Source organism: Furipterus horrens, unplaced genomic scaffold (assembly GCF_987537825.1).
Source record: "Furipterus horrens unplaced genomic scaffold, mFurHor1.1.pri manual_scaffold_13, whole genome shotgun sequence".
In the NCBI taxonomy this organism is placed as follows: Eukaryota; Metazoa; Chordata; class Mammalia; order Chiroptera; family Furipteridae; genus Furipterus; species Furipterus horrens.
The window spans coordinates 21,097,317-21,110,744 of record NW_028327183.1 but is presented as its reverse complement, the minus strand read 5'-3'; the positions used below and the strand labels follow the sequence as shown (position 1 = coordinate 21,110,744).

Sequence of the window (13,428 nt, the reverse complement as noted above, 5' to 3'; positions counted from 1 at the left end):
ATTAAAAAATGGGCAAAGGACCTGAACAAACACTTCTCCGAAGGGGACATACAGAAGGCACATGAAAAAATGCTGAACATCATTGGCCATCAGAGAGATGCAAGTAAAAACCACAATGAGATACCACCTTACACCTGTCAGAATGGCCATCATCAACAAATCAACAAACAGCAAATGCTGGCGAGGATGTGGAGAAACGGGAACCCTACTGCACTGTGGGTGGGAATGCAGACTGGTGCAGCCACTATGGAAAACAGTATGGAATTACCTCAAAAAACTAAAAATGGAACTGCCATTTGAACCAGTGATTCCACTGCTAGGATTATACCCAAAAAATCCTAAAACCCTAATTCAAAAAAACTTATGCACCCCTATGTTCATAGCAGCTCTGTTTACAATAGCTAAGTGCTGGAAACAACCTAAGCGCCCATCTGTAGATGAGTGGATCAAAAAACTGTGGTACATTTACACAATGGAATACTATGTAGCAGAAAGAAAGAAGGAACTCCTGCCATTTGCAACAACATGGATGGAACTAGAGAGAATTATGCTTAGTGAAATAAGCCAGGCAAAGAAAGCAAAATACCATATGATATCACCCAATACAGGAAACTAAAGAGCAACACAAACAAACGAACTAAATAGGCAAAGACTAGAATAGTAGTCAATAGTGGGGAGGGGAGAGGGAGAGAAGGGGGATAAGTAAGGGAAGGGTCTAGTCAAGGAACGTGTATGAATGACTCATGGACATGGACAATGGGGAGGGATATAATTGTGGGAGAAGGGATGGGCTGGGAGGGAGGAGCAATGGGGGAAAAATGGGACAACTGTAATTGAATAACCAAAAAATAAAATTAAAAAAAAGAGAAATGATAAGGAAAAAAAAAGAAATTGTTGGTTACTAAATATATTAATGTTATTATCTTTTCAATGTAAAAATTATAAAAGATTTTGTGCGGGAAACATTTACCTCATCTGTCCTCTTAAGCACTGACATGCATCACACATACCTTGGGAATTTACCTTTGGGATTTTAATTTAAGTGTAATACTGGTTATGAGAACAAGCGCAATGATTTAAGGCAGTAAGAATTGCAAAATAATCCTTCATCGAATGTTATAATTACTCTCATTAGAAGTACATACAAGAATGAGAGTTCTCTCTGTTAATTAACTGAATGTGCTAATTTCACTACAGATAGATGCTTGATTTCAACAGTAGATCCTGTATACCTTGGAAAGCATTGTTTTATAAGCATTTAGAGTAGAAGGGCTTAGCTGTGATTTTTAAAAAAAGAAAATGGGAAAATACAGACAAATATTCAACTTTTTAGCTACACAGGACATATTTTGATCTTTCCCAATAAATGAGAGAAAACGGGTATAACTCAGAGATAATACAAGTTTGGTTTCAGGCCACCACAATAAAGTAAGTGTCTCAATAAAGCAAGTCATCATCTTTTGGCTGGTAGAGGGTCTTGCCTTCAGTTTGTAAGAAACGTAAATCTGTGAAGTATAATGAAGTGAAGTACATCTGTATTTGTCAGTTATGTACATGTACATATACTAGTATATGTTTATATTCACACATACAAATATTTTATTTTTGCTGTGTATAATAATCTCATTTACTACTTTATCATTTTACTTGCATACACAAGTACAACAGTTTGCAATAACCCATTTCAAAGGTTGTCAAGAACAACAAAATAAGAACTTTCACTGGGATTACATCACAACCTCAGGAACAGTTCTACATCCACGGCTTCTTTAAATTCTGTCCTAAGAACACACCTAGACTATCAAACAGTGTGCTAGACCCTGTCTGAACTCTTCATCGACAAGAGTAAAACTTAGAGTTACCCATTATAATTTAAACGATCCAGAAACTGCAACAATGGAAATACTATAGAAAGGCAGAGGGAGATTTAATTTCATTATAGAGCCAAGATTAGAGGTGATTGTTTTTTTGTGTTGTTCACAGTTAGGTTTGGATTATAGTTCTCAGAGCTATGAAATCTGCCAGGTTCAAACTGAGATGCATCTTCCCAGTGCAAAGTATGAAAAGAAATTATTCACTCAGTGGCACTTGCACTAGTTTCCCCAGGCTGCTGTAACAAAGTATGACTAAGTGGGCAGCTTAAAAGAACAGAGTATTTTCCCTTACAGTTTTGGAGGCTACAAGTCCAAAATCAAGGAAGGTGTCAGCAGGTTCACGCTCTTTCAGTAGGCTTGAGAGAGGAAGCCTTCCTCGCTTCTTTCTTGCTTCTGGTAGCTGCTGGCAATACATGACTTTTCTTGGTCTGTAATTACAACATTCCAGTTTCCGATTCTGTCTTCCCCCCAGCTTTCCATCTGTCTTTCTGTCTGTGAATGTTGCGAGACCTCATTCTCCTGATAAGGCCTTATTTGGAGCCCATTCTAACCCAATATAACCTTAACTTATATCTGCAAAGACCCTTATGTCCAAATAAGACCACATTCATTGGTACCAAGTTTAGGATTTGAATGCATCCTTTGGAGGACACAAGTCAACCCACAATGGCACTCAAATGAAAAATTTAAATTAATATCCTTCAAAAAAGATTAACTTTTCTTCTTCCCTGCTGGCAGAAATGGAAACATCAGCCTTTCCCTGATCTCCTTCCCCCATTAGAAGGCCTGGTCCTTTTCACAGTTCGTATCTCACGGATGGAAAGCCGTGGCTTGTGGAACTTGATTTCTCACTTCTTCCCTGTCGATCTTTAGCCCCAAGTTTTCCAGAATCCACAGAAAAATGGTCACCCTATCTGTGTTTCTAGAACACTGGGGCCTTTATTTGCTGATTTACTTTATTTATACATCACCGGCTGGTAGCCTGATCTAAATACTGCAAGGAATGTTGCCATACTGTATATCCTTCAATAAATCACTCAAAATCTGACATTCCTTTGTGAAGGCGTCATGTAATTAAGAGGGGAAAAAAGAAAAACTAAATGAAAAAGAAAAATGTAATCAAGTAGGTTGACAACCAGCAAAAGATAATTAAAATGATCCTGTTTTGTTTCTGTTTCATTAACATGCAAATGAGATTCATGAAGTTTGATACTGTGTTTCACCAGGAGCCATAGAAATGAATTAAGAATGAAAATGAGTCCCACTGATGGAGGTTTCTGATGAGTATATGAATTAATGAAAAAATATAATTTTACCCAATTCATAACTTATATATACTTTTTGTGATTTATTGAACCTCAATGAATGAAATAAAGGGAAATAATTTAAATTTTGTATCTCTTTCCAAAGGCCAAATCCTATGAAAGCTTTTACTACTCAAATAGAGTGACGGCAAATGTTAAACTCTGCTTTCCTTTAATAAGGAGTACAGGATGGACCTCCTTCTTCCAGCAGTGCTGTGATGGCAGCTCTCCTACTGAGGGGACTGTGGGTACACGACCAGGACTGGCCCTGAGAGGGTTTAGGAGAGCCCACTTGCCTGTGGTCAATAAGGGATTCAGAATTGAACAGAGGGAGCTATACTGCAATGTGACCAATAAGTCTCACTACAGGGCAAATGAAAGTATCAGACAAGCATTATTGACAAATAGATTCAAGGCCCTCCCCAGTTTCCCATTTGATACAAGGATCTCAGTGATTACACTCCATTGATACTCTCAAACTCAGAAACACACGTCATGTCAATTATACGCAATAAAAAAGAAACACATATAAGTAATGATCACAAAAAATATGAGATAAAATTTTTAAATAAACTTAAATTTACAATCATGCTAAATTGTTAGATATTTATAGTGTGTACCAGACAGCAAAACACACACAGACATACACACACATGCACACATGACCTGTTATGTCCAATGTTCAATGTACTCAAACATTAAGCAATAGAACCAAGGATAACATCAAGGAATAAAATTAGAAGAAGTGGCTGACATATGGAATGCTAGGAGGGCATAATAAATGAGAAAATCACAGTTCTAATAGTATACAATGTCAGTATCTATTGCTTTATGGCTGTTAAAAAATGTTTTCTGTTTTAGCATTGCCATAGAGTACATGAACAGATGGTTTTTGTCTTAGCATATTATGAAAAGGGACCACAATAATATTCTGTCCCTAAGTGCACAGAGGATTGAAATACTCCCTTATTTCTACAGCGAGTTGCCATTTAATTATCTGCACTTTCCTTTAAAGTATTCAAGCACTCAAACACAACCTAAGAATCAACAATATGAACTGAGTATTCCTAAAGGGGCATGAAAGCTGATTAAGCTCCCATTCCTCAACAGGAGAGCAAACCACCTGATCCACACTGAGAATGCAACAAACTGAGAGCTTATTATTTTTAGATAACTAGCAACTTTTTAAATTACTTTTGCAAACTTCCTTGCTTATCTTGAAACAGAGGGCCAGTGAAATGTTCATGGCTACACTATTCATAATGATTGTATATAGATGTTCCTTGACTTACAATAGGATTACCTCCCACTAAATCCATAATAAGTTGAAAACAAGTCAAAAATGCATTTAATACACTCAGCCTACTGAACACCATAACTTTGCCTAGCCTGCTTTAAACATGCTCAGAACGCAATATCTGAAAACACTGGAATCACGGTACACTGTAGAGTATTGGTTGTTCAACTCATGATCGATCGTGACTGGGAACTACATCTCACCGCTGCTGCCCAGCATCACAAAGGAAGGTACCACATATCACTAGCCTAGGAAATGATCAATGCGTATTGCTTTCACACATCGTAAAGTCAAAAAATCCTAAGTCAAACCATTATAAATCAGGGACCATCTGTATTGTTGTAAAAAAAGTTTATTTTAGAAGATACATAAAAACGCTTGCCAGATTGAAGGAATTCAGTTCTTTGGGTGCTGAAATGATCACACAGAATTTTAAAATGGGATGCATCCCTCTGCCACTCAAGAACCAATCCTACATGTCATGTACATCCAGTGAGTTTCCGCCATTTGCTTATTTAGAAATTTACTTCCATTTACAGGCTATCACTTTTAATGATTTTATTAAAAGAGAATGGAAAATTAATGAAATTCATCATGAACCAATTAGGGTGAAAAAAAGCAGACTTACCATCTCTTCGATTTAGCCTTGCAAATCCAGGACCGTGGCTGCTAGAGAGCTCGGATGAACTGCTGAATGATGCCTGAGACAGAGCAGACACCAGAGGCTCATCACAATCATCTGCCAGGAGGAAAAAAATCCATTCGGATTAGTACAGTACTGACGGCTCTCCTGGCTTCAAGAGATAGAAGAAACAAACAAACAAAACAAGAGAAACTAGGATCTCTCACAGTATGCCCACTGCTTATAGGCAGTCTTCTCCTGTAGGTCTACTAAGTTCAATGACAAAGGGAAAACAATTTAAAATAAGAGAATATGAAAAAGGAGAAGGCAAGGTTCATATAAGTGACAAAATAATGTATCATCAAGTAAAAACGTTTTACTTAAACAAGAAATAAAAATACTTAATCAATATAAAATTTATAAATAAACTTATTTATAAATAAGGAAAAATTTATAAATTTAACTATATGAAAATTAAGAACTATAGTGGCCAAAACTTATGTAAAGATAAATATATCAACACACTGAAATACTTGCAAAACAGTATACAATTTTTCCCTGCACAACTAAGAAGAAATACGACTAAAAACTAGGGACAACCAGAAGTTCCAGAAAATAGAGCTGCATGGAAGTCCAACAAACAAATATATAAAGAAGAAGTACTCATCCAGACAGGTAGGAGGGGCAGAGAGGACATGGTGTGGTGGTAGCAGCAGTGACAGCCACAGTAGCAGTGGCAGGCCAGCGGAAAGCACAGTCACACGTTTTAAAAAGTCTGGAGGGACACCTGGGGAGTGCTCCCAGAACCAGACCAGACTGCACAGCTCATGGTTCCAGCACCAAGGAAAATCAAGCATCATTGCTTCTGACTGTGCAAACCAGTGGGGTTGAGGTGGAGGAAGAAATTGCCAGTCTCTCAGCAGAGTCTGCTTCTTTAAAGGGCCCCCATGGTCCTAGAATGTCTCCAGACCCACCTACTCTGGAAACAACGGCCAGGGCAACAGCTAGAGTGGTGTCAATCTCATATGGAAGTGGGAGAAGTGCCTGGAGAAGGGGCGAGTGCTGGGCAGGCAGCATTGTTCCCTCTCAGACCCCCTCCCCTACATATAGCGCCACAACGTGGTGAAACAGGTCGCCCTGTACTGATGAATACCTAAGGCTCCACCCCTTACAATGTAACAAGTGTGACAGCTCTGTCTAAGACACAGAGGCAAACAAACACAGAAGCCTGCCAAGATGAGGAGACAGAAGTATGGCCCAAAAGAGGAAACAGATCAAGGTTTCTGTGGGAGAACTAAGCAACGAGGAGATAGCCAACCTAACAGATGAATAGTTCAAAACACTGGTGATAAAGATGCTCACAGGCTTGACAGATATACTTAAGTATAGCAAACACATAAGGCAAGAAGTGAAGGCTATATGCTAAATGAAACGAAGGAAAATCCACACAAAACCAATGGTGCAGGGAAGGAAACTGGGGTTCAAATCAATGATTTGGAACATAAGGAAGAAAAAAGTCAACAAGTACAGAATGAGGACATGAGCATTAAAAAAACTGAGGAGAGGCTTAGGAACCTCTGGGACAACTTTAAACGTGCCAACATCCGAATCATAGGGATGCCAGTAGGAGAAGAGGAAGAGCAAGAAATTGAAATCTTATGTGAAAAAATAATGAAGGAAAACTTCTCAAATTTGGTGAAGAAAATGGACATACAAGTCCAGGAAGCACAGAGTGTCCCAAACAAGCTGGACCCAAAGAGAATAACAGCAAGACACATCATAATTAAAGTGCCAAAGGTTAAAGATAAAGAGAGAATCTTAAAAGCAGCAAGAGAAAAGCAGAGAGTTATCTACAAAGGGGTGCCTATAAGACTTTCAGCTGATTTCTCAAAAGAAACTTTGCAGACAAGAAGGGACTGGCAAGAAGTATTCAATGTGATGAAAAGCAAGGACCTACAACCAAGGTTACTCTATCCAGCAAAGCTATCATTTAGAATGGAAGGGCAGATGAAGTGCTTCCAAGACAAGGTAAAGCTAAAGGAGTTTATCATCACCAAGCCATTATTATATGAAAAGTCAAAGGGACTTATTTAAGAAAAAGATCAAAACTATGAACATTAAAATGACAACAAACTCACAACTATCAACAACTGAATCTAAAAAATAAAAACAAAATCCAACTAAGCAAACCAGAATAGGAACAGAATCATAGGTACGGGGATCATTGGAGGGTTATCAGCTGGGAGGGGGAGGGGGAGAAATGGGGAAATGGTGCAGGAATTAAGAAGCATAATTGGTTGGTACAAACAGACAGGGTGTAGTTAAGAATAATACAGGAAAGGGTGAAGCCAAAGCACTTATACGTATGACCCATGGACATGAACTAAGGGGGCTGGGATTGCGAGAGGGAAGGGAGGTACTGGGCAGAGGGGTGAAAAGGGGAAAAAATATTAGAACAACTGTAACAACATAATCAATAAAGTATATTTTAAAAAAACAGTATACAGTTTGTATTCCAAAATAAGGAAAATAAAACAAAATAAAGAAAAACAATCTTTAAAGCAGTTAGAAAACACATGATAAAAAATGGCCAAAAAAAGAAAGAGAGAGAGAGAAAATATGATAGCAAAAGCCAAGAGCAGAGGGTTTACCAAACAGATCCAATATAAACTGCTGTTCAAACTCATAGGTAAAAAGAAGTGTAAATCAAGACTACAATTAGTACTATTTTAGAGATGGTAGATTAGGGAGGTTTCAGAAATCTAACAACACCAAATCATCCAGTCAGTGCAGGTCAAGAAAAGCTCCAATGCACTACTAATGGAACTGCAAATGTGAGCAGCTATTTTTTTTTTAATTTTGTCCATTTGAACCCTCTGCACTCCATGTTCCACAAATTCCACTGACATGTCCCCCTGGGAGAGTGTCCCTAAGATGAGTCACTGCTCTCAAGACACTTTGACTTCTTACTCAAAGATGCAATACAAGTACTAGTATTTTCTGTATTCCATGAAAAGAAAAAGGTTGGGAAGCACTGACCTAGTAAAACGCTTGCATTTGTCCATCAGGAAACATGCAATTTCTAGCAACAATGCTCATCATAGCAAAAAAATTATTAATCCAAAAATCCAAATACCAAATAAAATATCAATAAATCATAGTTCTTTTCATAATGGAACAATAAACAACAGTAAAAAGGGACACACCAACACACACACACACACACACACAAAATGTTGGCTCTTAGAAATAATTTTTAGTGAAAAAAATCAAATTATAGACCATATAACATGTTTCATAGTCTTGAGAATTGTAAAAACAATAAATAGTGTGTTGTTTGAGGGTATATGTGATCTAAAAAGAACCAAGAAGGAGACCTGACTTGGGGTGGTGAACACAATAATATATAAAGATGATGTATCATAGAACTGTACACTTGAAACCTATAATTTTATTAACTAATATCACCCAAAATAATTCAATAAAAATTTTAAATTTTTTAAAATAAGAAAATGAAAAGCACAAAATTTAGCATAGTGGTTAATTCTTAAAGAAGGCAATCGTCGGCAGCCGTCCGTCTCGAGAGACGATGGTGTAGCTTCTTAAGAGTCTATCTGCACCGCCGAGAATGGCTGTGCAGTCCGACTCGGGAGTGACACGGTATCTGTCTCCTCCCGTGTTGAATCGACATCTTGCGATGATGCTGGAGTGTCCTCTCCAGTGAAGCTGAAGCTACAGAGCCTGGGCAGGGTGATATGGAGGGTCTGCTGTTGCCCATGCAAAAGAAGGCAATAGATAATATGTATCTATCAAAATGTACATAAAAATATACAGAAAATTATATACTATATCCATTATCTATCTTTTTATGTGTATCACATATAAAACTTAAAAATAAGGCATGAAGAGAGAGAAAAATATAAAAATAGTCTCATATTGACCATGATATCCAAACATGTTTATTTGATTTCCACTAATTCTTCATTCCATGAAATGTTTGCCTTTTATTTTAAAATACAATTAAGTTGTTGCCATTGTTGCTCTAATCAGAAAAATATTTCTCTCATATTTATTATGTAACACATATTGGTAATTAAAACTCCTACAGGGTTACTGTCCCAATTTTTAATGAATAATAAGCAATTTAATTTAAATTAATCTAAAAATTATTAGATCATTCTCAAATTTTATGAAGTTTATTCTGCTTGAACACAGTAGTTTTTAACAATCTCTAGCAGTTTCACTGCTTAAATATTCAAACTACAATATTTTTCTGCAGTCCTGCTATTTGAAATGTGTGTTTTTCTTTAAAGCTAAATGTCTAAAGTATAAATTGATAAGTAAAAATTTACCAACTTAACATTTTAATGCCTTTCACCAGGATTTGCTAAGATAGCATTTTATTTTTTAAGATGGTCTCATTTTCACTTAAAGTTCACTTTTTCTTCTTTCGCACCTTAAATTTTTTAAACTAACTCTTAAGACAGATTTGATAACTGGCCCACAGTTCTTAACATGTCTATTGATTGGATTAAATGCTGACACTGTCAACCTAATTGTAATTCAGGTATTAAGGAGTATAGACATTAAAAGACATACAATCCATGGAATGCTGAAGAGGTTGTCATTATGTGCCATCACATAAGTTTGGTCCCCAAACTTTTTGGCACCATCCATGGACTGGTTTCACGGAAAACAGATGGGAGGCAGAGCTCAGGTGGCCTTTGCTTGCTTGCGGCCCGAGGATGGGGGCCCCTGCTTCAGTACACTATGGAAACTATGACCTGTGTGTTTGCATGTACAAACTAGTGCATTATCTATGGGTGGGGGGAGGGTTGTGCATGTGTGTGTCTACCAGAAGTACAGTCATTCTTGAATTATTACCAGTATTCAGGTGAGAGTGAGACAAAAAAAAGCAGAAGTGTATTTAACTGAAATTCACAATTACGCAGAAATAAATATTTTGGATGTAAAATTCCTCTGGTGTAAGCGGTCACTCTAGAAGGCATATAGTTATTGCTCATTTGTTTTGACACTATAAACTAAGATTCAATACTGTTCTATTTTTAGTTAAAAATGGAATTACAATAAGAGAAGGGGGCTTATTCCATTGATGGGGAGAGGAACGCATGATACAGGAAATGTACCGGGGGCTGATCAGGGGCTCCTGATGTTTGGCAGAGTTCTAGTTGTTGGCCAAGAGTGGTGTTACCTGACATTATTATTCTTTAACATGAGCATATACACTTCCGCACAATCTGTTGTATGTTTATTTAGCAACAAAATATTTTTAAATTATTCTTATATAAAGCAACGCACTCTAGCATACAATGAGTGAGTGTTCTGGGCTAAGAACAACCATTTCACACACAGTATCTTTACCACTCCTCTTTGAGGTACTAATATTTGTATGTTACAGATGAGGTAACTGAGGCGCAGACTTTAGTTAATTTGCTTGTCTCATTGTCACGGGACCGTGATATTTACAAACTGTACTGGAGTCTAGAATCCATTATGTGAGGACAGCATGACCACACGATTATTTCTTTGGGTTTGGAGTATAGAAACATCATCAGACACCAGAATAACATGAATAAAATATCTATCAAGAATTTGTATACTCCAACTCCAGGTTTGCCAGGCTATTTGTTTATTACTAATTTGATCTTCAATAGTCTTGACACAAGCAAGGGGGGTCGCAGACAGCAATAATGATTCTGGCATAAGTAAAAAGGATATTTCCCTCTAGACATTAATGAAATGAAATTCTCAAGTGTCAGGCTCCTGTGAATTTTATTCCAGAAAATTCATTTTCTCTGGTTGCACCAGTAAATGCAGCAAAATGCAGGTTTTGGTCAGCACAGCTGAGGACCACAACCGGGGTGATTTTGCCCCCCAGGGAAATTGAGTAATTTCTGGAGACACTTTTGTCATCACAACTTGGAAGTACTACTGAAATCTAGGGGTTGGAGATCAGGGATGCTGCTAAACATTTACAGTGCTTCGGGCAGCACTCCACAACAAAAAATTATCCAGCTCCAAATGTCAATAGTGCAGCAGTTGAGAAACCCTATTCTGCATGCTGGTAAAAACAACCCAGGGAGCTAGTCTCCTGAACTAATCTCTCAGCTAGAACTCTCAGCTTCCACTGAAGTTACAATAATCATTAGCTCTAATTTACAGCTTTTCAGAGTGCATCTAATCATTATTCAGAGTGTATAAAAAATAAGCATTTAAGAAGAGCTTTCAAATCTGAAATAACATTATTTCAGCTCAAAACATAATTATATTGTTTTTTAATTAAATACTATATCAGATCATTGTCACTTCACCAGGAACATATATATGTGTATATATATATATATATATATATATATATATGTAATAGTATACATACATTGCATTATATATATTTGTATATATACAGTATTTGTATCCATATTAAAATTATACAGGTAATACATATATACATGCTATACATATGTATTATAATATGCATTTATTAAAATATACACATGTAATATATTATAATGCATATATGTACATATATAATGTGTATATATGCTGGCCCTGTATAAGTGCTATGTTGGAAATCAAATCATAAGTGTAAATGATGGCATACACTTATCGTATGGTATCTTTATATAAATGTTTGAACATGTTTCTACGTGTATGCATATAAATGCATTATTAATAATACATGATTACGTGTATACATACACATAAAATATGAATGCATTTCACATACATGTGAAATAGATATACATTATATCCTATAATTTACACATAATATTGTATAAATGTAGGTGTTTATATGCATAAATATTCGTGTTTACATGTTATATATACATTGATACACAGGTATTAATATGTGTAACATATTATATACTATTAATACATACTATGCACGTATTATAAAACATACTACTACATATACTGTGTTACATATACAACATATATGAAGTATTCCATGTTACATATGTAGATATATAATGTACCTTTGCGCCCATCCCTACAAGTCTCCAGAACACTGTCCACTACAGAAGCTGCCAAGCAGGGGGAACCTGGGCCATATGCGAAGTGGAGAGGTTGGTCCTGACCCTTTCACCCCCCTGCAGCCGGGACGGGAACAGCCTGCTCACCTGTCTCCTGATTCGTGTATGTCACCTGCACAAGCCTGCGGCCTGCTCTGGTTCTGGTTCGGCAAAGGCCCTATCTCCCAGCTGCTCTCCACCATCTTTTGCTACTGGAAGGAAGATTTCTAAATTTCAGGAGCAGGATGTAAATTCTTTGCTGCCCTCTCCAACTTTTAGGATGGGCATCTGGGAGGCTGAGGGCTTCCTCTCTACCAGTGTTGCTTCCTGTACCCCCACCACCTCCACCTGGGAAAGACCCGGGTGTCTACCCCCAGCAAGAGAGCTCTGGCCTGCATCCCGCTTCCCGGAGACGGATTTGGGGGGCCATGGACGACTTCCCCGCAGGCTTCCGGCTGCCGCTAAGCGGGCGGGGACTCGGCTGCACTCGCGGCCCACCGCTCACCCAGCTGCGCTGCTGCGCCAACTCACGGTGAACCAGGTGGAGCTTGATAACCCTTACGAGCAAAAGGAACTTTGGGAGGAAAAAGGGCACATTCTAAGAGCACAGGAAAGCACGAAGATTCCAGCACTAGTGAAACTTAAAAATACAGCCATCAAGGGGCTAGGCTTGTACAATTCAAAATGGCAGCAAGAAATGTTTGATTAATCAATGATTTTTTTCTATTAGAGAAAGAAATAAACATCACTCTTACTACTCTGTGCTTTTCCAAAATCATATTATATTTTAGTCAGTGTTTTTATAGTGACATTAGAATTTTCACATTAACCTTGATATAAAGTTGGAAATGTGAAACAATAGTTTTTAGTCTTTTTTGTAAAAAAAAAAAAAAGAAAAAAAAATTCAGTACACTGATTACATATGGAGAGTTTCATTGAATTGTTAGACTATTTATATTCTTAGGGGAATAATCACCTAATATGTGCTGAGACATTTTCACACACACAGACCTTACAGCTTTCAGGTCAGTATCTCAGAAAACTCAGCATTTACTCTTCACATAAGAGAAAAACCATTGTCATTAAAAGACTAATAAATTAGAACTCTGCAGAAATGTGTATGTGAAAAATTTCAATAGCCTTTATAAATAAAAATGCAAGCTATATTGAAAGTATTTTAATATAGCTCAATCAAAAGTAATTTAATTTTATTTTACAAAGGGCTTTAATGCATGATTCTCAATTAAGTAAAAGCAGTTCAGTTTTTAATAAAAGTAATTCAATTTTCTTAATCTCT

At 37.1% G+C, this 13,428-nt stretch overlaps 1 protein-coding gene across 1 annotated transcript in view; it reads right to left on the bottom strand.

Annotated features, from left to right (window-relative positions):
* The window catches only part of CNTNAP4 (contactin associated protein family member 4), a 236,289-nt gene that overhangs the window by 191,466 nt on the left and 31,395 nt on the right, over positions 1–13,428 (bottom strand). Inside the window, exon 2 of the mRNA XM_090261235.1 lies at positions 5,104–5,214. Within this exon, the coding sequence (XP_090117361.1) occupies positions 5,104–5,214 (111 nt within the window). The remainder of the gene's footprint in view (positions 1–5,103; positions 5,215–13,428) is intronic.